This window comes from Arabidopsis lyrata (assembly GCF_000004255.2).
Source record: "Arabidopsis lyrata subsp. lyrata unplaced genomic scaffold ARALYscaffold_6, whole genome shotgun sequence".
NCBI classification, from domain to species: Eukaryota; Viridiplantae; Streptophyta; class Magnoliopsida; order Brassicales; family Brassicaceae; genus Arabidopsis; species Arabidopsis lyrata.
In genome coordinates, this window is record NW_003302550.1 from 1551982 (window position 1) to 1576050 (window position 24069).

The 24069-nt window shown below is 38.6% G+C and overlaps 8 protein-coding genes and 1 pseudogene across 9 annotated transcripts; 6 read left to right on the top strand and 3 right to left on the bottom strand.

The window, feature by feature from the left end:
- Positions 1–77: 77 nt before the first annotated feature.
- On the top strand, positions 78–3236 carry LOC9307173 (assimilatory sulfite reductase (ferredoxin), chloroplastic). The gene is made up of 8 exons (XM_002871057.2): positions 78–321; positions 676–1452; positions 1593–1889; positions 1985–2182; positions 2256–2390; positions 2474–2590; positions 2684–2842; positions 2958–3236. Exons 1-8 carry the CDS (start codon positions 130–132, stop codon positions 3009–3011), a joined length of 1929 nt encoding a protein of 642 aa, XP_002871103.1. The 5' UTR covers positions 78–129; the 3' UTR covers positions 3012–3236.
- Positions 3237–3576: 340 nt separating this feature from the next.
- Positions 3577–5586, top strand: LOC9307174 (MKI67 FHA domain-interacting nucleolar phosphoprotein). The gene is made up of 8 exons (XM_002871058.2): positions 3577–3821; positions 3924–4041; positions 4152–4207; positions 4307–4354; positions 4455–4552; positions 5051–5120; positions 5209–5319; positions 5407–5586. The coding sequence occupies exons 1-8, from the start codon at positions 3708–3710 to the stop codon at positions 5455–5457; spliced, it is 666 nt and encodes a 221-aa protein (XP_002871104.1). The 5' UTR covers positions 3577–3707; the 3' UTR covers positions 5458–5586.
- LOC9307175 (methyltransferase-like protein 13) lies at positions 5567–6991 on the bottom strand. Its single transcript, XM_002873112.2, has one exon. The coding sequence runs from the start codon at positions 6978–6980 to the stop codon at positions 5580–5582; it is 1401 nt and encodes a 466-aa protein (XP_002873158.2). The 5' UTR covers positions 6981–6991; the 3' UTR covers positions 5567–5579.
- Positions 6992–7031: 40 nt separating this feature from the next.
- On the top strand, positions 7032–9957 carry LOC9309227 (8-amino-7-oxononanoate synthase). Of its 2 annotated transcripts, XM_002871059.2 has the most exons (10): positions 7032–7481; positions 7709–7839; positions 7920–8027; positions 8122–8360; positions 8436–8477; positions 8723–8810; positions 8899–9032; positions 9195–9434; positions 9512–9580; positions 9679–9957. In XM_002871059.2, the coding sequence occupies exons 1-10, from the start codon at positions 7232–7234 to the stop codon at positions 9806–9808; spliced, it is 1431 nt and encodes a 476-aa protein (XP_002871105.1). In that variant the 5' UTR covers positions 7032–7231; the 3' UTR covers positions 9809–9957. The 2 variants fall into 2 exon arrangements, with proteins under 2 accessions (XP_002871105.1, XP_020879185.1); XM_021023526.1 differs by lacking the exon at positions 7032–7481 and having other exon boundaries at positions 7751–7839; positions 7924–8027; positions 9679–9915.
- An 81-nt stretch (positions 9958–10038) lies between these two features.
- Positions 10039–12128, top strand: LOC9307176 (cytochrome P450 77A4). The gene has a single exon (XM_002871060.2). It carries the CDS (start codon positions 10498–10500, stop codon positions 12016–12018), a length of 1521 nt encoding a protein of 506 aa, XP_002871106.1. The 5' UTR covers positions 10039–10497; the 3' UTR covers positions 12019–12128.
- Positions 12129–12172: 44 nt separating this feature from the next.
- Positions 12173–13721, top strand: LOC9307177 (agamous-like MADS-box protein AGL97). Its single transcript, XM_021023648.1, is given in 3 exon segments — positions 12173–12196; positions 12354–12920; positions 12922–13721. Coding segments are annotated over 3 exon segments (1149 nt in total). The 3' UTR covers positions 13480–13721.
- Positions 13722–14827: 1106 nt separating this feature from the next.
- LOC9307178 (cytochrome P450 77A4) lies at positions 14828–16664 on the top strand. Its single transcript, XM_021021566.1, has one exon. It carries the CDS (start codon positions 15041–15043, stop codon positions 16574–16576), a length of 1536 nt encoding a protein of 511 aa, XP_020877225.1. The 5' UTR covers positions 14828–15040; the 3' UTR covers positions 16577–16664.
- A 119-nt stretch (positions 16665–16783) lies between these two features.
- Positions 16784–20556, bottom strand: LOC9307179. Its single transcript, XM_002873113.2, has 4 exons — positions 19273–20556; positions 17820–19127; positions 17610–17727; positions 16784–17235 (listed from the first exon to the last, which is right to left on the bottom strand). Exons 1-4 carry the CDS (start codon positions 19906–19908, stop codon positions 16997–16999), a joined length of 2301 nt encoding a protein of 766 aa, XP_002873159.1. The 5' UTR covers positions 19909–20556; the 3' UTR covers positions 16784–16996.
- Positions 20557–20921: 365 nt separating this feature from the next.
- On the bottom strand, positions 20922–22323 carry LOC110227460 (annotated as a pseudogene).
- Positions 22324–24069: the final 1746 nt, after the last annotated feature.

Below are 24069 nucleotides of genomic sequence, written 5' to 3' on the forward strand. Positions count from 1 at the left end.
CACGTGTCATGCACGTGATAGCGCACGTTAGTTTTGACCATTGTCTTCGTTCTCTATTAGTTTTTAACACACGCCCTTATTCGATTCCTCAACAACCCAAAGCCACTCACTCTCTCTTTCTCTGAAGCGATGTCATCGACGTTTCGAGCTCCGGCGGGCGCCGCCACTGTGTTTTCGTCGGATCAGAAGATCAGACTTGGGAGGCTCGACGCTCTGAGATCCTCTCATTCTGTTTTCTTAGGAAGATATGGACGCGGCGGCGTTTCCGTTCCTCCATCCGCTTCTTCGTCGAGTTCTTCGCCTATTCAAGCCGTCTCCACGGTGAGATTTGATATCTGCTATTGATTTCTAATAATTATAAGGAATTTTCTGCTTATGGTCGTGAAAAAATCATGAGGTGCTTTTTGAATCGCCTTCACGAATGTTCTCCAAATGGTTCTGTTATCTTAGATTCTGATTGTAATCTTAGTGTAAATGATTTCTGGAGTATGAGAAGTTCATGCAGCTGTATCGTGAAAATCATTATTTCTTCGGTAATTCATAGCTTTTCAATTCTAAAAGCGATGATGCGATTCATTGGTGATTAATTTGTATGAAATTGAGTTTAGGAATGAATCGGATATAACTGTGAGAGAGCTCCAATGATTCTCATGTTTGATTTTGTCTTTTATTCAGCCTGCGAAGCCTGAGACTACGACCAAGCGGAGCAAAGTCGAAATAATCAAGGAGAAGAGTAATTTCATAAGGTATCCTTTAAACGAGGAGCTTTTAACAGAGGCTCCAAACGTCAACGAGTCGGCCGTGCAGCTCATTAAGTTCCACGGTAGCTACCAACAGTACAACAGAGAAGAACGTGGTGGAAGATCTTACTCCTTCATGCTTCGAACTAAGAATCCATCTGGGAAGGTCCCTAACCAGCTCTACTTGACTATGGATGACTTAGCCGATGAATTTGGCATTGGTACTCTTCGTTTGACCACAAGGCAGACGTTTCAGCTCCACGGTGTTCTGAAGCAGAATCTTAAGACTGTGATGAGCTCGATTATTAGAAACATGGGTAGCACTCTTGGTGCATGTGGTGATCTAAACAGAAATGTTCTTGCTCCTGCAGCACCTTATGTGAAGAAAGACTATCTCTTTGCACAAGAAACAGCTGACAACATTGCGGCTCTTCTTTCTCCTCAATCAGGGTTCTATTATGATATGTGGGTTGACGGAGAGCAATTCATGACTGCTGAGCCTCCGGAGGTAGTGAAGGCTCGAAATGATAACTCCCATGGGACTAACTTTGTCGACTCTCCTGAGCCCATCTACGGCACCCAGTTCTTGCCTAGGAAGTTCAAGGTCGCTGTAACTGTGCCTACAGATAATTCCGTCGACCTCCTCACCAATGACATTGGTGTTGTTGTCGTTTCAGATGAAAATGGGGAACCACAGGGTTTCAATATTTATGTAAGTTTACACTCTTTTAGCCTAAGATGCTATTATTTATATCTAGTGTCAGGCTTGTTTGCTCGCCTTTTCTGTCAGTGTTATTTTTTTTGGTTTATTTCTTGGTTTTAAACTGCTGATGATAATGACTCGTCTTGTAGGTTGGTGGGGGTATGGGAAGAACACACAGAATGGAGTCTACTTTTGCCCGCCTGGCAGAACCAATAGGTTATGTTCCAAAGGAGGATATATTGTATGCTGTGAAAGCCATTGTAGTCACACAACGAGAACACGGGAGACGAGATGATCGTAAATATAGCAGAATGAAATATTTGATCAGCTCCTGGGGAATTGAGAAGTTCAGAGATGTTGTTGAGCAATATTATGGTAAAAAGTTTGAGCCTTCCCGTGAACTTCCAGAGTGGGAGTTCAAGAGTTACTTGGGATGGCATGAACAGGTTTGTAACTAAAACCTTGTTAAAATTGCGTCACTTTCGGAACTATATGGCCTGGCTTAATCAATAATATCTTATTTTCATTGTGTACTTTGCAGGGAGATGGTGCATGGTTTTGTGGGCTTCACGTAGACAGTGGTCGTGTTGGAGGTATAATGAAGAAGACGCTGAGAGAAGTAATAGAGAAATACAAAATTGATGTCCGCATCACACCAAACCAAAACATTGTCTTGTGTGATATAAAGACCGAATGGAAGCGTCCCATCACCACAGTACTTGCTCAGGCCGGCTTGCTGGTAAGCAGCTTTATTTGACCATTAGGTATGCAATTGTGTCATAAGCTGAGTAAACCATTGCTTATTTATGCAGCAACCTGAGTTTGTGGACCCATTAAACCAAACCGCAATGGCTTGCCCAGCTTTTCCTTTGTGCCCTCTGGCAATAACCGAGGCAGAGCGCGGGATCCCCAGCATTCTAAAGAGAGTTAGGGCAATGTTTGAGAAGGTAAGATCGCTCTGTGCACTTATCTAATCTTGTGCCATTACAGGCATTTAATCTTGATGTGCAAAACTCTTTCCTTGGATCAGGTTGGTCTGGACTACGATGAATCTGTTGTGATAAGAGTAACTGGTTGTCCAAACGGCTGTGCAAGACCGTACATGGCTGAGCTCGGTCTAGTCGGGGATGGTCCCAACAGCTATCAGGTACGGTTGGAGAACGAGCTCTTGTTACTAGTGATGAGCAAGTGTTGTAGTAAGCAAGCAGGCTAATATTCTGAGTTGTTGTCGGTTCTGCAGGTTTGGCTAGGAGGAACACCGAACCTGACCCAGATAGCGAGAAGTTTCATGGATAAGGTTAAGGTTCACGACTTAGAGAAAGTGTTCGAGCCATTGTTTTATCACTGGAAACTAGAGAGGCAAAACAAAGAATCATTTGGAGAATACACAACGCGCATGGTAAGTATCACATATAACTTCTCTTTATCTCTTACTGTGGCTTGAACATTTATATTGAAGAAGAAGAAAAAACAAATGACTGTGTTTTTATTTTTTAACAATGGTAAAATTGCAGGGATTCGAGAAACTGAAGGAGCTGATAGATTCATACAAAGGAGTTTCTCAATAAGGCACAGAGATCATCTTTCGTTTTATAAAATCATGTAATGTAATGTCTCTGTCTGAACTGTTACTCTTCGGTAACTCTGATGGAGAACTTCTTCTCATTTTGGTTTGATTTTGTACCCTTTTTTTTGGATTGCTTTGTCTTTTTATTGGATAATGAAGCATTACTGTATCAAGGCTAATTAGCCCATCAATAAGCCTTTTATAAGCTCTGGATATCATTTGATTACTCCTCTTTCTAAAATGGCTTCTTGCTCTTTTTCTTGCTGTTGTTGCTCAGTTGCTATGCTAAAATATATTATTGTTCTGAAGAAAAAAGACCTTTTTAACCCACAATTCAAAAATCTTACACGCCACTGTTATTATTTAACGAAATCTAAATATACCTTTTTTTTCTTAATGTCCACGATTATTTAGAAGCAAACTTAAAAACACATCTTCACACATTGTGCAAGCAAGAATAAATTGCAGTTATATGATAATATAAATAAATAAATAAAACTGCTAAAAGGGAAGATATTTTCCTTTGCTAGGTGACATGTAGACTAGAAACTAGAAAGGACGGGAGGGGTATAAGTGGAAAACATTTTCACATGGATTAAATTGGTTGAAAACCTAAGCGCCTTAAACCCTAATTGTATCTTCATCCTCTTCCTTCCGTTCTCTCTCTCTCTCTCTCTTTCTCGCCGACGACGAAAACATGGGTGCCAAGGCGAAGAAAGCTCTGAAGAAGAACATGAAGAAGATTGCTGCTTCGGCTGCTTCTTCTCAGCTACCTCTTCCCCAGAACCCGAAACCTTCAGCTGATTTTTTGGTATTTCCTCCGATGCTTTCTCTTTTACCACCATCGTTTCGATTTCGTCGCAGACTCTTTTGGGTTTTACTTGAATCGCTCTGTTTGGGTTTTTGTTGATAGCCACTAGAAGGAGGTCCAGCTCGAAAAGCTCCAGTGACCTCCCAACCTCTTGAGAATAAAGCTACTGTGCTATACATCGGTCGAATCCCTCATGGCTTTTATGAGACTGAGATTGAAGGTAGAAATTTACACCCTTGATTATTGTGTTTGCTCAATTTATTGCCCTTTGATAGTCTGATTTTTATGTGTTTATGTGTTTGATAATCTGATTTTTCTTTCTGGTTATAGCTTTCTTCTCACAGTTTGGAACAGTTAAGAGAGTTAGAGTCGCCAGAAACAAAAAGGTTATACTTTGATTGATACTTTATTTTATTTGCTGTAGTTTGAGACGATGTGCTCTTTCTTAACTCTTTTAACTTTTTTTATTTTTTTTGTGTTAACAGACTGGCAAGTCAAAGCATTTTGGGTTCATACAGTTTGAGGACCCTGAGGTATATAATATTTGAGAATCTGTAGAAAAAATGGTGAAACCCTTGTGTGTTATATATATACGCTAGATTCAATTCTGAACTTCTTTTTATTTGGTTGCAGGTGGCCGAAATTGCAGCGGGTGCAATGAATGATTATTTGTTGATGGAACACATGCTTAAAGTCCATGTCATTGCACCAGAGCATGTTAAACCGAATCTGTAAGTGACTTGAGTCCACCTTTTTTTTCTTTGCAGATAGTTAGTTGTCATATCCAATTGTGTAGGGATGCTATTTTGCTTGGCTGCTTATGGCTGTGTTGAATGAAATAGCTCTCTTTTGAATGCTATCTCGTGTGGTTTGATGCAAGCTTTGAAGGACAATGTCTATGGTTTCCAGAGTGATATTTTATGACATTTGGGTCTAGGATAGGATGTGCAAAAAAGTGAAGAGAAAATAGAGTTTAACCTAAGGAGTCTATCATTGGATTAGATGGTTTATTTATGTCATGAAATTAGGGTAAAGAATATGTGATTCTTGTGCACTAGCTGGATTTCAAATGACTCAATACTCTTTCTTCACATGGCTAAATTCATCATGAGATACTAGGGTGTGCGAATCTCTCTAGTGTTTGAAGAAGAGAACATGCCAGAACTGTCTGGAGAATTGTTCTTTTCAAGTAGTTGTGGATCTTAATGTATCTATGTCCTATGTTATAGGTGGAAAGGGTTTAAATGTAACTACAAACCAGTGGATTCGGTTCAGATTGAGCGTAGACAACATAATAAGGTAATTCTCTTCACCTTTCTTCTAATCAATTTGCCATTCCTCTTGAGCAAGTAACTCTAAGTGTGATTTTTGTTGCTTTTGTATACAGGAAAGGACATTGGAAGAGCATAGGAAAATGTTGCAGAAGGTAGTGAAAAGGGATCAGAAAAGGAGGAAGAGAATCGCAGCCGCTGGAATAGAATATGAATGCCCTGAACTTGTAAGTTTCCGATTACACAATTCTACTTTCTCTACATTACGTGTCGAACACTGAACTAATAACTGCATGTTTTGTGTCCTGCTTCAGGTTGGAAACACACAGCCAGTCCCGAAGAGGATCAAGTTTAGTGAAGACTAAAAGCCGAAGCTGAACAACACTTCTTCGATAACCTTTTTTGAATAGGATTCTGTTCTGTTGTACTCTTGATATTGGATTAAAAACTAAACTTTAAAGTTTGCAATGAAACTTCCGTCAATGATTCAGATTTTCTGTATAGCATCAAGATAGTTGTCCGAAACAGCGGGTGTTAGATTCGCTCTGTTGAAACCGCTCTTGCTATCTCTAGGAGTAACTGTCGCAATGAGAACAAAGTTCTCACCATTTCCTACATCGATCTCATGCAACTCATCAAAGACATGTCTAAATTGGTCTTGAAGTTCATGGTAGAATGTCTTGTTTGGAGGAATGACATTGATGATGAAAACCCCAGAAGGAACAAGAACTTTTCTTGCAGCTTGCAGAACATCTTTAGCCACAAACTCAACAGGAGGAGCAGTCATGCCGTGAATCGGATCAGTAGAGTCGAGATCAACCATCAAGACATCAAACTTGGCATCATCATCACAGCTAGTAGAGAGTCTCTTTAAGAACTCAATACCATCTTCAACGTGAACACGAGCTAAGCTTTCCTCCAACCCGAAGTATTGTCTCGCAATCCTCAAGACTTCAGGATCTATCTCTACGCCTGTAACTTCAAACCCTAACTGTAGCCTTAAGAAACTAAGCAATCCACCACCTCCAACTCCAATGCACAATGCCTTTGGTCTAGATTTGAGCTCATATATGTCAGAACCAATCAAGCTAAGACTTGCCACCATTGGTGCCAAGTAAGGATGCACGAGTTCCGTAAGATGAAGCTTGAACTCTGTTCCCGTTAATGGCAGAGAAGAATTCGAACAACTACTGGGGATGATTTTGATGTCAGATTGAACTAAATTAGGCATTCTCTTAAATCTCAATCTCCTCCTGAATTCTCTTACTCCGTCTTCAATCTCAATCTCTACATCTTCAATCAGCATTTCACCAACGAAAGGTCCGACGGATTTCTCCAGCACTACGCTAGAGACAACATTATCATCGTAAATCAGAAAAGGAACATCGTCGATTTCCTCTCGGATTAGGGTTTTAGGTGACAGAGCTACCACAAGAGGTTTCAATCTCATCTCGAGACTCTCAGATTCGTCGTCTTCACCAGTCGGTCGGTGGTAAACCGCGGGTAAATCAGAGCCACCGTCGTGATCATCACCGATCAAGATCAACCGAGAGATGTCTGGGAGATTAAGGAGGAGCTGTAGATGGCCGGACTCAGTGGAGAAGATCCAATCGGATTCTCGGTGCTTGGGGACGAGAATGGCGGCGACTCGGGGAGGAGAAGACTCAGTGCAATGGACAGGCGTGTCGAGGACGGCGACGCGGAGGAGATGTATCGGAGAAATCGGATTAGGGATAGTGAAAGAGATGAAACGAGAAGGAGAGATTGTCTCGAAGATTCTCACATCAAGCGCCATTTTTCTGATTTTGATTTCACCATCATCTTCGTCTTTTTGATGACGTTGCCTTACAGTAAACCGGAATAAACCAAACCAGAACAAACCGATCATGTGACTTGCACGTGATTAATCTCTGGTTTTCAATTTTTTCATTTTTACTCATCTTCTTCTTAATCCTGGGCTTTTCATCTCCAGGCCTCTCTCATTTTCTTTTCCGTGGAAATAGGAGTCGACAAACATGTAGAAGCAGGTGTTTTATTGACGTCATTGCAGTAGCAGAAGAGGCTTAAAGTCCTCTTCTTTCACCGGCCACTGAACCACTTTTTGAATTCGCCCAAAATCACAATTTCCTTACACTTAGAATGGCGGATCATTCGTGGGATAAATGTGTGGAAGAAGCAGTGAATGTGCTTGAATCCAGGCAAATTCTTCGATCTTTGAGACCCATTTGTATGTCTAGGCAAAACGAAGAAGAAATAGTGAAAATCATAGGCAATGGAGGAGATGAGTACGAGGTGTTCGACGGTTTGTGTCAATGGGATCGGACTTCAGTTGAGGTTTCTGTCTCGATTCCTACATTTCAGAAATGGCTTCACGATGGACCCAGCAACGGTAATTTTCATTTCTTTCCTGATATTTTTTCTTGCCGAGAGTTTCGGAGTTTCCAAAGTTTCGTGTGTTTTTTTTTTAACACAAATGCAATTCGTTTCGTACCTTAGACAGCGAATTATGGTTTTATGCAAAGTATAATTGATGGTTATAACTGAGGTTTAGTGAAGAAGCCGAGTTGATTACGCAAAAGACTGGGTTTTTATTTTGTTTTCGTTTCACATTGACAGGAGAAGAGATTTTTAGTGGAGATGCATTAGCTGAGAGTAGAAAAGGGAGATTCAAGAAGCTGCTTTTGTTCTCTGGGAATGATTATTTGGGTTTGAGCTCACATCCTACAATATCAAACGCTGCTGCAAACGTATGTTTCCAAAACTTTTTCATGTCAATAAATTAAAGTATAGATTTCTTCCACTTCCTTATCTTTTTTCTTCAAGGCAGGCAGCCAAAGAATATGGTATGGGACCTAAGGGTTCTGCGTTAATATGTGGCTATACCACTTATCATCGTTTGCTTGAGACTAGTTTGGCGGAACTGAAGAAAAAAGAGGTAAAAAACTTCCTTGAATGATTTCAAATGGAGTCCTATGCTATTGATAATAAATCTCAAGCTGAAACAGATGATGTGTCTTTTATCTTTTTAGGATTGTCTTGTTTGTCCTACTGGGTTTGCTGCCAATATGGCTGCAATGGTTGCAATTGGAAGTGTTGCTTCTCTTTTGGCTGCTAGCGGGAAACCTCTGAAGAATGAAAAAGTGGCCATTTTTTCTGATGCACTGAACCATGCATCAATTATTGATGGTGTCCGTCTTGCTGAACGACAAGGAAATGTTGAAGTTTTTGTTTATCGACACTGTGACATGTATCACCTTAATTCGTTACTGTAAGTCCTTCACTTCCCCAACTCCTCCCTTGATATCTAGTTGTCCATTTATGTCATCTATAACTGTTTGTACAGATCAAGTTGCAAAATGAAGAGGAAGGTCGTGGTGACTGATAGGTCAGTCTCATTTGCAAATTACTGCTCTTGTTCTTATTAAAGGTTGTAGTACTTAAATGCCCCAACTTGCCTTTTTATCTAAACATAGTTTTGTCCTTTTTGCTTTTCATCGACATGTCGCTATTCATAGTGCTATCTACAAAGGCTAAACATTTCAGTATGCTTATTAACGCCTTTGGTGGTTTGAGACTGTGGAAATATGAAAGGACGTTCTTAAGGTTGAATCTCATTTTTGGTTTTGACAGCTTATTTAGTATGGACGGTGACTTTGCACCAATGGAAGAGCTCTCTCAGCTTCGGAAGAAGTATGGCTTCCTACTAGTTATTGATGATGTAAGTTGGTCGATATGTTCATGTAGAATTTTAGAATGTTGGTGTCAACTACTTTTTTTGCTGAAGAGAAATGATATTGATCGGTCAGGCCCATGGAACATTTGTTTGTGGAGAAACTGGTGGTGGCGTGGCCGAGGAATTTAACTGTGAAGCTGACGTAGATTTATGTGTGGGCACTTTAAGTAAGGCAGCAGGGTGTCATGGCGGATTCATAGCTTGCAGGTACACATGCCTATGTGATCTGAAATTTGTGAACCAAGAATTTGTTTTAGTGGTGGTTGAGATCTCTATATAAACAGTCTGAATTGTCTCAATTTCTCTAAAAATCAAACAGAGATTTCAATGTAGTAGTAGACTGGTAACAGCTTAGTTTGATGACAACAGCAAAAAATGGAAGCAACTGATACAGTCGAGAGGTCGTTCATTCATATTTTCAACAGCAATCCCTGTCCCAATGGCTGCAGCTGCTTACGCAGCAGTTGTAGTGGCGAGAAAGGAGAGATGGAGAAGAAAGGCAATATGGGAGAGGGTAAAAGAGTTCAAGGCATTATCTGGAGTTGACATCTCAAGCCCCATTATCTCACTTGTTGTAGGCAATCAAGAGAAAGCTCTCAAAGCGAGCCGGTTCACACACATCTCTCTCTGTCTTCCATTTCCATACTTACACTTGTATAGCTGATTGATTTATCTCGTTGTTGCAGGTACCTACTAAAATCAGGCTTCCATGTAATGGCTATACGACCACCCACAGTGCCACCCAATTCTTGCAGGTAAACAAAAAACTTTAAAAAATCATTTTTCGTATGAATTGAAACCATTTTTATGATAATCGTTGAAACTCATCATATGTTGTGGAATTCTACTGCAGGCTAAGGGTGACACTGAGTGCAGCACATACCACAGAAGATGTGAAGAAACTCATCACTGCGCTTTCTTCTTGTTTGGACTTTGACAACACCGCGACTGACATTCCTTCCTTTCTCTTTCCCAAATTATAAAACCTTTTCTGTTGTCTCAATTATTCCAAAACTCTAATTCTTAAATTGTTTGTGATATTGTCAGTGAAAGAATCACTTGAACTAGAGAGTTCATTGTATTGTTGTAATCCCTACCTTGCAAAAAGGAGCAATGTACTTTAACATCTAAATTTACCTTGGGCCAACAAAGCAAAAGCCCAATTGGTAAAAGTATCACAAGCCCAAACGCAAACGTAAGTGAAGGATCGTATGAACTAGCGCGAGAAGAAAGAGAAATCTTGTGTGTCACATAAGAAGGGGTTTTGTATCTTTTGCAATTTACTCTAAAATATATATACCGTATTTGAATAAAATGGTAATCAATCCCAAGTAAAAGAAAAATCAACTTAATACCAAATGAGTGGAGAATGTATTTTTAGAATAACCATATATTTAGAAATTTCGCATACGGTATGTACTAAGATCTCTAATAACATAAACAAATAAAGATTTTTAAAGCAAGAACAAATTTTTAGAAATTAGAGATACACATATATTCACACGTTACAGTATGTTTTTCTTACCACTAGCGTTCAATGCACAGCATATATATTTGTTGATACAAATAATATCATCAAACAGTTTTAATATTCAACAAGGTGTAACTTCTTCTTCTTGTTCATCATCATTGATTCAAATTCATAGCTTTAAAGCTTAGTTAAAGACAGAAAATGTTAGACATCTCCAATAGTGTTTTATTCTTCTTCACTCTTGTCACGATTCTCCTATCATGTACATTCACGCGCCTGAGTCACAATTCGAAGCGCGTGAACCTCCCTCCAGGCCCACCGGGTTGGCCGGTGGTTGGGAATCTGTTACAGTTCGCGCGCTCCGGGAAACAGTTTTTCGAATACGTCGACGAGATGAGAAAGATGTACGGCCCAATTTTCACGTTAAGGATGGGAATCCGAACAATGATCATCATCTCCGACGCAAATCTCGCACACCAAGCCTTGATCGAACGTGGAGCCCAATTCGCCACCCGACCCGTCGAAACACCGACCCGGAAAATCTTCAGTTCTAGCGATATCACCGTCCATTCCGCGATGTACGGTCCCGTGTGGCGAACCCTGAGACGGAACATGGTTCAAAACATGCTCAGCTCTAGCCGGTTAAAGGAATTTGGTTTAATCAGAAAATCCGCCATTGAAAAGCTCGTGGAGAAGATCAAATCGGAAGCTAAAGAACACGAAGGACTCGTTTGGGTTTTGAGAAACGCTAGATTCGCTGCTTTTTGTATCTTGTTAGATATGTGTTTTGGAATCGAAATGGAAGAAGAATCGATTGAGAAGATGGATCAGATGATGACGGAGATTTTAATCGCCGTTGATCCACGAATTCACGACTACCTTCCGATTCTAACTCCGTTTTACTTCAACGAGAGAAAAAAAGCTCTGGAACTTCGCCGGAAACTTGTCGAATTCGTTGTCGGATTCATCGAGAAGCGACGATCGGCGGTTCGAAATCCCGGCTCCGATAAAACGGCGACGTCTTTCGCGTATCTTGATACTTTATTCGATCTCAGAGTCGATGGCCGTGAAACGACGCCGTCTGATGAAGATCTCGTGACTCTGTGCTCGGAGTTTCTCAACGCCGGTACGGATACGACGGGGACGGCGATTGAGTGGGGAATCGCGGAACTGATTTCGAATCCAGAGATTCAATCTCGGCTGTACGATGAGATTAAATCAACGGTGGGAGATGATCGTACGGTAGAGGAGAAAGATTTGGATAAAATGGTCTTTTTACAAGCTTTTGTTAAGGAGCTTCTCCGGAGACATCCGCCGACGTATTTCACGTTAACTCACGGCGTTACGGAGCCGACGAATCTCTCCGGTTACGATATTCCGGTTGGAGCTAATGTTGAGTTTTATCTTCCGGGTATTAGTGAGGACCCGAAGATCTGGTCTAAACCGGAAAAATTCGACCCGGACCGGTTTATAACAGGTGGAGAAGACGCCGATTTAACCGGAGTCGCCGGGGTTAAGATGATGCCGTTCGGAATTGGCCGTCGGATTTGCCCGGGGCTTGGAATGGCGGTCGTACACGTGGAGCTAATGCTAGCGAGGATGGTTCAAGAGTTCGAGTGGACCACGTACCCGGCGGGGAACCAAGTGGATTTCACCGGCAAATTGGTGTTCGCGGTGGTGATGAAGAATCCGTTGAGAGCGAGGGTTAAAGCTAGGGTTTAAGATCTGTGGTTTGACTTTTTTAACTTGACCAAACCCCGGTTCAAGAGAAAGTTCGCATATTGTGTAATTTGATGTGGTTTAATTAAATGTTTTGCTACTCTTCAATTCAATTACTAAAACGAAAATTGGACGACAAAAAAAAAAATATAGAGCCATGCAAAATTTTAATTTACTTTTGGTTTAGTTGGTTTGCATATATGTATTCACTAAAATAAAAATTTAGACGTTTTACTAAACCATATAAATTTGGTTTAACTGGTTACTGAAAAGTCTTGGTTCGTCTCGGGTGGTTTTGAGTAATCACTTTCGGAAAAGGAAAGTGATTACAATCATAGCCATTAGCCACTCCGGTTTCTTCCAACTCCAACGTTTCTTTCTACACCTTTGGCCATTCCTCTGTCGATAACGTTGTTGCCGCTTTCCTCGCGAATCAGCAGCGTCCTCGGGAGGGTCTAGGGTTAGGGTTTTGGTGGGAAGATGAGAAGCTTGCAAAATCAGAGGATCCGGAGGAACTGAGAGACGCGATGGACTCAATGTCAAAGATGTTGAAAGATCTGAAGGAGTTGCGTTTCAATGCCTTGGAAAATAGACGAGATTGTGTGGACGTGAAGAAGAAGGGTGTTTTACACGGGACTCATCAAAAGCAAACCCTTAGTCCTCAATCGTTTTCTGCAAGTCTTTGCATTCTAGATGATGTAAGTGTGAATTTCAACGGGTTCAAGAAGAACACTGAAGAACAAACCCTAGCGGTTTCTAACAACAGCAGCAACAACAACGGTTTACTAGTAAACTTGGATGGGTGCAATCAAGATTTTGATCTTGATGAGATCTTTGATTATGTGACAACATCTGAAGCTCTATCGATGAACTTGGAGATGGACGATGTCTCTACGGTGACCACGATCGAATCAAAATCCGTTCTCATGTTCTGAAACGTTTGAAGGTGGAGAATTGGTGATTCACAGAAATTTGGATGAGGACAATATCCACTTGTCTGATTTGGACGACGATGTTCTCCATTTGTCTGATTTGGATGAGGATCAGATCCTAGCGATTTCTGATAACAACAAGAAGGCGACAACGTATGACCAGAATCCTTGTTCTGACTCTGAAGCTGTTGTAGATGGAGAATTGGTGATTCCCAGAGATTTTTATGAGAACAATATCCACTTGTCTGATTTAGATGAGGATCAGATGCTAATGATTTCTGACAACAACAATGTTTTACCTGAAAACTTGAGTGAATTCGATCAAGAGCTAGATCTTGATCAGCTCATTGATTTTGAGACGAATTGTGAAAGTCTTTTGAAGAGTTTTGAGATGGATTATGCCACGATGGTGACTACAAAGCAAAATTTGAGCTCTAATTCCGAAGCTGTGGAAGATGGAGGATTAATAATGATTCAAAAAGATTTGAATGGGGATAATCTCTGCTTTTCTGATTATTTCAATGAGTTATAACCTCCATTGCTGCAATTAGAAACTCCCTCCAAGTTAATAATTGATTTAAGGATTGATTCGGTTTACTTTGGTTAGAGATATATTTCCTCAAGGAAGGTCCGGTTTGACTTCAATCAATTTTCCATGCTTCATTAGATTTCTGAGATGTTGATCGAACTCAAACCGTTTCAGTTTTGGTTTGCCTTAACTAATAAAGAAATCATCTTTTTTTTCTTTAAAGTTTGTATAATCCTTTTTTCTTTAAGACCAATGAGTCTTACAACAGAAAACATCTGTCTGATGATCTTTCATTAGCAATGTCTCTGCTTTCTTATATAGTACCAATACCAGTCATCATCAAGGTCAGTGTTTTTTGTGATTACTTCATAACTTTTAAAACAGATAAAGCTTTGCTAGAACTTGAACAAAATGGCTCCATAACAAATTGGAGAAGAACTCTTAATTTATGACATATAATATATTTTACTACTAGTACCACTCATGAAGAACAGTTGAAATTTCTGACAAGTAAATTGAATTCCAACCAAGTCAAACACGTTTATTCGAGTCTCTTTTTTGTTTTGTTTTGTTTGAAAGTATACTATGATGTTGAATTCTGATTAGCTGAAAGATGACACAATTTTATTGATTGCTTTTGGGTCTACCAAAATTGGAAAGTGAGTAAATAAATGGCTTTCTGCAGACATTTAGATTTCCCATGTTACTAATTTATTAAAGGAACAGTTGAACGCAATAAATAAAAACAAAGACATGCACTGATCACACAATTCCTAAACTCCCAACATAGATTTATCATTCTAACAGGTAATTTTCACGGAGATATGTTTATTTGTAGCATGTAGGTCCAAATACTACACATATATATATATATATATATATATATATATATATATATATATATATTCTATTTTCATTATACATCCTTACTTTATCTAATTAACATTTTAAAGATTTGGGACATTCCTGTTTTAAGCTTTCATCTACTATTTGACTATTAGTTGTAACAATCAGTCTATGGTTATAGGTGAATCTAGGACTCATATAATCAATTATGAATTAAACGTTGTTTGAAGTAAAGAGTGTTCTAAACGGTCACCTAAAGTTGTAAACATTCATGTCAACTAATAAAACACACACCCAATATGCCATTTACACATTTCAAGTACTATTCCTTATATAATCACAGAGCCAAATAATAGTCTCAAATGAGTCAACAATATTAAAATTGATTTGTGAAAACAAATTCTTTCAAAATATCCAAGTGCTTTTGAAAAATAATTAGATCTATAGAGGTTATTGACAAGATATATAGGTTTTATGATTAGAGAAAGTTCACATTTTGAAAAACAAATGTCTTTAACCACAATTAATATGCCTTGTTTCAGCAAGCAGAAACAGTCCACAGTAGTAATGAAATGGAGTAATAGTACGTTTTACCAAACTCCAACGAAAATAAAAAGTGAATATAAATTAAAATATTTACATAAACTTTTGCATGCTCTACTCTGTTCTTATATAATCATCTTCTTCTTCTTGAAGTCAAGAAATAAACAGAGCTAAAATGTCTCTAATCTCCTTTTCTCCAACATCTCTTGATTTCACCATCTTCGCCATTATCATCTCAGGTTTCTTTTTCATCCTCACTCGATGGAATTCAAAGTCTAAGAAACGTCTAAACCTTCCTCCAGGTCCGCCAGGTTGGCCGGTGGTCGGAAACTTATTCCAGTTCGCGCGCTCTGGGAAACCGTTTTTCGAATACGCAGAGGAGCTCAAGAAAACGTACGGCCCAATTTTCACACTGAGAATGGGGACTCGCACGATGATCATCCTCTCCGACGCAAGTCTAGTCCACGAAGCTTTGATTCAACGCGGTGCTCTGTTCGCTTCACGTCCCGCCGAGAATCCGACCCGAACAATCTTCAGCTGTAACAAATTCACCGTCAACGCCGCTAAATACGGTCCAGTGTGGCGATCACTGAGAAGAAACATGGTTCAAAACATGCTTAGCTCAACACGCCTCAAGGAGTTTGGATCACTGAGACAATCGGCCATGGATAAACTCATCGAGAGGATCAAATCGGAAGCTAGAGACAACGACGGACTAATCTGGGTGCTTAAAAACGCAAGATTCGCTGCGTTTTGTATTCTATTAGAAATGTGTTTCGGAATCGAGATGGATGAAGAATCAATCGAGAAGATGGATGAGATTTTGAAAACTGTGTTGATGACCGTTGATCCACGAACCGACGATTATCTTCCGATTCTCGCTCCGTTCTTCTCCAAAGAGAGGAAACGAGCTCTCGAAGTTCGCCGTGAACAAGTCGATTACGTCGTCGGAGTTATCGAAAGACGACGGAGAGCGATTCAGAATCCAGGATCTGATAAAACGGCGTCGTCTTTCTCCTACTTAGATACACTTTTCGACTTAAAAATCGAAGGTCGTAAAACGACGCCGTCTAACGAAGAGCTCGTGACTCTCTGCTCTGAGTTTCTCAACGGTGGTACTGATACGACGGGGACGGCGATCGAGTGGGGGATAGCTCAGCTGATTGCGAATCCTGAGATTCAATCTCGGCTCTACGATGAGATTGAATCAACGGTGGGAGATGATCGTAGGGTTAATGAGAAAGATGTGGATAAAATGGTCTTTTTACAAGCTTTTGTTAAAGAGCTTCTCCGGAAACATCCGCCGACTTATTTTTCTCTGACGCACGCCGTCATGGAGACGACGACGCTTGCCGGTTATGATATTCCTGCCGGCGTTAACGTCGAGATTTATCTTCCGGGTATAAGCGAGGATCCGAGAATTTGGAATAACCCGAAAAAGTTTGATCCGGACCGGTTTATGTTGGGTAAGGAAGATGCTGACATAACCGGGATAAGTGGAGTGAAGATGATTCCGTTTGGTGTGGGCCGTAGGATCTGTCCAGGGCTTGCAATGGCAACCGTACACGTCCATTTGATGCTTGCGCGGATGGTTCAGGAGTTCGAGTGGTGTGCTTATCCGCGGGGAAGTGAGATTGATTTCGCCGGTAAATTGGAGTTTACGGTGGTTATGAAGAATCCGTTGAGAGCTATGGTCAAACCAAGGATTTAATCTTAAGTCTTTTATTTGTTTTCTTTTTATAAGAATATCAACATTATTGTGTGGTGTGTTTGCTTATAAACTTTTTTAAGTACCCAAATCTACACAATACAAATGACCAAAAACTACCAAAGATAATTGCCATATATCTCTTGTAGCTTTCTTTTTTCACATTTCTTCAAAATTATATTGGTCGGAAGAAAAACGAAAAAAAAAGTAAGGATGGAGCATCATCATCATCTTACGGTAGTATGAACAAAAAAAACAAAAAACCCTAACAAAAGGAAAAATTCTAAATCAATTTACAATATCAGCGTAGAAACTATACATATCAAACCCAAAGCTACAGAGACTATACCTCTTTCAAATCCTCTTTGAAAAATGGCCAAAAAGATCCCAACTTTCGTTTGAATCCAGTAACATTTTCCATCGTTACCATTTCAGTGCAACAGTGGTTGTGTCCACCTCCCTCGATTCAGCTTCTTTCATGGCTTCTGCAATCCTGAGAGCCACCATCGCTTTGTAAACAGCCAAATCTGCGTTTTCTGCAAGAACTTGTGCTCGTCTTCTTTTGGCTATGGCAGTTTCCATGGTTCTATCAGCAAAAACTTTGGCTTCTTCCATTCTGAGATAATCGTTTTGTTCCTCTGGTTCAGTCGCTTTTACAGTCACTGTTCACAATAACACAACAAACGAATCAGATCATTTTTACTCTTTATGCTCTTTATGATACTGAACTTTGTGGAACTGAATCAAAATTCTACTGAACTTAATCATCGATGTTCAGCTTTTAATGATACTGAAGTTTCAAACTTTCTCTAACCTCAAATCAAACACAGTACACCTTAACCAAAGAGAAATGATTTTCAGTCTAATTCTGTGGTAACCAATTCTACTTAATCGTAGTTAGGCAAGACTGTTCCATATTATTCAGAGTACACTCTAAGCACTAACTTTCAGCAATTACAAACAAATGTAACACAAGCCTAAACATTTCATAACAGTAACTAGATATCTCTTGAGTCATGAGGTTGAGGGAACTTACCGATCCAAGGGCTTATCTGTTTGGCTTTTCCATGGAGTTGACTTCCCTGTCTTTTGAAGGATCTTCTTTTACGAAACACAGGTTTGGAAAGTAGCGGCGTTTTCTTCACTTGATGACCCTGTTTACAATACATGCAAACATCAATTTTGACAGTAAAAACACAACTGGAAATAATGAATATGGTACTAGTACAGCGCATCATGACATTACCTGGAAAATTCTGAGGAGTGGTGCTTTTCTCTGCTTCCTTTTTTTCAACCAGTAATCGTGTACTGCTTCAACCACCTCTTGCCTACCCAGATATGAAAGACTAGCTATAGTGGCTGCTTTTTCATCTAAGAGATCATCGGCAGGGCTATGGAAATGATACTTTTCAAACCCGTCAATCATCAACTCAAAAGCTTCCCGCTGAAGTTGTAGAAATTGGTCATCCTCTTCACTGAGCATTTTCCGGTTCTGCCTTTCGAGCCACTCTTCATCTTCAGAATCCATGTCATAAAGAGCTATACCTCGAGCCATGGCCCTTGAAACCTCATCTTCGTTCACAGATATATATGAAACTGGCCTAGAAAAGGAGGGAAAATTATCGATATACTCTGCATATCCACACACTTCTCTGACCCCAGGAATAGGAATGACTTTCACACTCTGTTCCAATACATTCCGTTCATAGCATTCTTTGTATATATCTTTAAAACCAAGCCAATCTTGTCTGTCACAAAACTCAAGCTTCCAATTATCACCTCCCATCCATACTGTGGCATGTGTAATCCGGTTGCAAGAACAAGGTCTCATAGTCCTTTGTGCCCTATGGCTGTATCTGATTGCCCCATCTTTCTTAATAACAAGGAACCACTCCTTTGAAGACGACGCCTCCAACATGACAGCAAAACCTTCTTCTCTGGTGCATCTGTCTGAATGTATCATCAATATATTCGCAGAACAACATAAAGAATCAAGTTCCTCTTTTGTCTTCGTCAATGGAATGATACTAATCCCATTTGAAACCGGAGATGAGTTACTTAGCACCGAGCTTCTAAGCTTTCTCGACGATACTGCTGCTGTCCTATTTTTCCTACTTCCTGATATATCAAAAACCGGTGTTCCATTGTTCAACTTGTGTGCATTGTGAGAAAGATTTCTTGCTCTCCTCCTTCTCAAAGAGCTTCTCCTCTTTTGGAAACTGTGAGAACCTAAATTGCCTCTATATTGAGCATTTCCTCCCGTTAACTTCGAGGCTCTCACTGATGGATGTAACCCAACTACACCTCCATTCCTCGGAGTACAAGGTTCAGGTAAAGCTAATTCAGGCTCCGAATCAGATTCTTCAATTGGATTGTTTAGCAAATACAGAGATTTTTCTACAAAAAAGAAAGAGCGTGGTGCCACTCTTCGAAATAGAGTGAATTGCATATCCATGAACCATTGAGGAATGACAGCAAAATCTGCTGAAAAGAGAGGTAGACAATTCATGGCCCCAAAGAACTTGCAGACACCCCTTGAGCTAAGGGGAGGCTTCTGAAAAAACATCACAATAATAAAAAAAAAAACCAATAGATAACCTTAGTAACATTAAAGATCCTAAAATTAATATCACCACATACAAAAACAAAATGTAGTCCAAGCCTAACGATAGTAAGTGCAGAGGTAATTAGGTAATTACCAAAAGGAATCGCACGCCATGGTCTGCAAACACTTGGTTGATAGGTTGAGACAAGAAGAAATCAGCAAGAGAAGACAGCCGCAGTTCTTCCCTCCTCGTATATCTCATTGCCAAACCGAAAACACTTAATAACCAGCAATCCTCGCATGACCAATCTACAGTAAGAGTAAGCACTGAAGAAACCCGTTGTGAGAGTCTTCTTCGCCTGCGATAAAACTTGAGGCTTCGTAGTGGCACTTCTGATCTATCACTTGATGGTTCAGAAAGTCTCTTCCTTTTCCTACTATATACAATCCCAAACATCTTATCCACAGTCTTTTCATCTCCTACACCTTCATTTCTCACTTTCCTCCGTTTTCTGACCGGAAAGTCATCTACTTTGTCTTCTTTCTCACTAGAAACTTGTCTCGGGCTACAAGGCTGGCTGTTACTTCCGGAGACTTTATTCCCTTTGGTTTTGTTCTGATTCTTCAAAACGCTATCACAATCTCGATCCACCACGTCATGAGCTCGCCGTACCTTTGGTTCGCCAACGTTAGGCCAGATCCGACGACCTGAACGGAGGACACGGGCTCCGTCTGCGGCTTTAACCACCCCGAAAACCCTAGTGGTTCGTCTCATTCCCACCGACGGCATCTATGCCTTGCTCATACGACTCCGTTTTTACTCAACTGGAGATGCCACAACTGGCTTGACTTACTCAGAAATTGGCCTCTTCTTCGATCTATACCCACTAATCTCTGTAAAAAACACGAATTTCTTACAGAACCAACCCGATTCTGACCAGATTTTATAAAAGAAATCACTTTCTTTTCAAGGAAAATTGAAGAAATTGAAACGGCTATTGAAGGGGAAAGAGGTAGATAGTTTCGATTTCAACCGATTCGATCAGAGATCAAATTAGTAATACCCAAAAAGGAAAAAGAAGAAAGAAAATCGCCGAGATCTCTGGAGATCGAAGAAAAATTGAGAGATTCGATTGGGAGGATCGAGATCTGTTCATGGGTATAAATCTTTTTTCCTTTCTAGAAACAAGTAGACATGGTGAAGAAGAAGAAGAAGATGAAGGATCGGCGGTGAAGATGGTTTCACGAACTTTTCGTTTTGACAAGAAGAGAGGGAACAGAGGTGGCTAGGGTTTATGATCGAACCAAGAAACCAAAAAAAAAAAAAAAGATCTTTCTTTAGTGGTGATTGGTTGTGACCGTTGGATGGTATTCTCGACGGTTCAGATTTATTCTGGTTCGATGGGTCCAAGGCTATCTTTTTCTTTATTTTTTTTGTAAACGTAGACTGCGAATTTTTTGGGTTACACGAATATTTAGAAAAAATTTAAACGAATTTTAAAACGGAATGGGCCGAAAATTTCAAAAGGTGACAACATGAAATGACAAGATTACCCTCGGGTTTAAAGCGAAATGTGTCTGAAACTCAAGTGTGTAATTACAGTTATTGGAGGAATCTCTAGTTGTTAACTACGAGTCACGAGTGTTTAACAACCAACATACTTTAGAAAGAAGAAGATGCAAAAATATATTGTTAGTACGCTAATTAAAAATTTAAAAAAATTGGTTAGACAAACAAAATAAGAAGAAACAGCTGAGTTCTTAATGGTAAAAGTGTAGAATTTTATTATAAGTGCAGGAAACTTTAGGACAACAGAAGGGATATATTGTTTAGAGACAACTCTTGAGGAAGTGAGAACCACAAGAGATGATAAGATTACACAAGACCAAACATTCATTGACTTTTCGTTACATATGATTTTGTTTTGTAGGAATCTCTGGGTTAAAACAGAGTAATAGTAAGATGAGATTACTTCTTGAATCTTCCTTTTAGGCTTTGGCCGTTTCTGCGGCTTCAGCCTCAGCTTCCCAAAAACTCGTTTTCTTTTCCGTCTGCAGAACAGCTTCTGGTTGCACGTTGCCTTTCATGTTACCTTCTGTTCCTTGAGATCCACATCAAATGACTCCACACCTAAAAAAAACATTGTTTGTTTGGGTGTTTTGTGAATTTTGTTTACACATCAGAAAAGGTCTTCCGCAGAAGAATGGAATCACACAAATCTTAGTGGCATCTATAAAAACCGTGGCAGAGAGTTAAGCTCAATGAAGATTCTTTTTCTTGAATCAATTGTCTTCAGTTTTAGTTCAAAGTTCAAACTATAAAGCCAATGAAATGAGCAAGCAAGCATGAATCACCTTATAACAAATCTGCCTTGAGCGAAAAAAAAAATGACTTGATTCATCGAGAAAAGGCTAACATCTAACCTCCCATTTTGCCTAAGACTCTTTTCACAGCTCCAACGCATCCCTCACATGGCATAGCCACCATTCAGAACCACAGTCTACTTGGACAACAGAAAAATCCAAAGTCAAGCAAATTTTGTAAAAAGCTTTAAAATCAAAAGAATATTGAAACATTGCCCCAAATTGATTAAAAACAGCATGACGTACTACTCAATTTTGCTAAAAGTACAAGAGAAACAGACTTATCTAAACAAAACAGAGCAAACTCTTTTCAGCGTTAAATTTAATGAACATGACAAGAAAAATAGAACTATACATATGTAACACTGCTCAAATAATCTTACTTAAACGGCTTGGCCTAATCAAATTGCGAAAATACATTTCAGACTAAGATTTGATCCAGACAAAACATAACCTATTTTACATGATTCACGATCTGCATCTTATATGATCCATGTCAATTGTCATTACCAGTTTGATTTAGTGGGAAACTAGTCACATCAATGTTGTTATTAAAAAATCTAACTAACTACAGATATTTGTTACAATGGACGATACCGAATTGATTCATACATTATAAATCAGATACGAAGCATAACATCTAAAACAAGATCATAAACATCGAAATCAAAAACATTAGAAATCTGATTCAAGTACCTGAGACATTCTTTATATTTTCCTTTCTTACGTTCAAGTTTTCAACCACACCGAATCTATACAATAAAAACAAAACAAAGTCTCAGAATCTGAAAAAAGTATAATAGCCCTTTTAGATACCCTTTTCAAAAATATAATCTTTTTAGTCATTTTCATATTTGTTTTTTTTTTTTTTTTTTAATGACCCTTTTACTCATATATGAAAAATAATCAAGTCAACAAAATGAAATGTGAATTTTCGGGCAAAAAATCGGAGGTGAAGATGGTTTCACGAGCTTTTTGTTTTGACAAATAGAGAGTGAACAGAGGTGGCTAGGATTTATGATCGAAAACAACTACCAATTAAGAAAGTAAAAAAAGAAGAAGAAACATAGATCTTTCTATACAATAAATATTTTTGGGTTACAAGTTGAACAAGAGATTGATTTGTTATTTTATTATTACTTTTGTAGATTAGAGATTTTGGTGAAAGATTTGTATTGTACATGATCTAACATGGTCTAGCCACCTAAGCCATTATTTAAAAATTGTATCCTTTGTATTTTTTATTTTTTTTTTTGTGTTGTTGGTAGTTTATTTTAGTTCTTAATGTTTCGAATTTTAACATATAGTTTTTATTTTGTTATTGCTTTTTTTTTCTATATGTTTTGCTCAACTTTTTACTTTTTTTTCAATGTTTGGATATTCATGATTGTTTTTCAATTTATCGGTTTCATATACAATTTATAATTGTTATTTAAGACTTCGAACATTCTATCTCAAACTTCCTTTCATTGAGACTCCCTTTGCCTCGATTGATCCATTTTAAAAATTCTTTTTCTCAAACTTCCTTTCACTGATACTCACACACTTTTTCTTAATTCCTTTTTTCTTTTTTTGTTTGGAAAACTTGCCTAGAAAAGTTTCGTCATTTTGCTATATGGTGAGTGTTTGATAGTTTTAGGAATCGAAATCGTAGTACTCAAATGGTGATTTGATTTTCCATTTGATTACTTAAAAGATTGATTTTTGGGTATTCTGATGTTTCTAGCGGAAGATGAGTCGTTCTATAAGCGATCTTTTGTCTTCATCACGAGGTTCCCCATCGGACTGTGGAACTCACATTGATGCTTCGTCGAATTTTAATCTTCCAGCTGAGAAGACCTTTACAAAATCCAAGAAATGGTGATGATTTTGGGAATAATTATTATAAAAGATAAGATTACTTATGTGTTTAATTTATATATTTACATTAGTTATAATTTATGCAAATAAATTTTACATTACTTATACAAATGATTATAGAAATAATGAAGTAAATATCTTACAACAATTATCAATAATCCTTGTATCAATTAATATAATCGATATGTGTCAGCTGCGAAAATGATGTTAATTTTCTATCAATTAGTATAATGACGTTAATATATCTTAAGTTTCTAAAAGTTGATTTAAAATATTTGCTCAATCTTTTCATTCATTAATTAAAAGTATCTGGATCACTTTTTAATTGATTTGAATTTGTGTATCCATTACAAAATGCCAATATTGTAATTAATCTTCTTAATATCATATTAATAAACATAATATAAATGATATATTGAAATTTAAAAGTAAGATGTATTTATCACAAACAAATCTAATTGAAGAGAATGGGTTAGTTTGCAAAAACAGAAATGTCTAGTCTATTGTTTCACATGGTGTAATAAAAAAAATTATTTTATACTAACTGAGTTTGAACCCATATGGAAAACCAACTAAACCAAAAGAATGAAGAGTAACAAAACATTTTATTTAACCACATCAAATCAGATAATATGCGAGTTTTCTCTTGAACCGGGTTTGGTAAGAGCATCTCTAACAGAAAATAATAGAAAATAATAACAAAGTAGAAGAGAGAATCAAACACGTT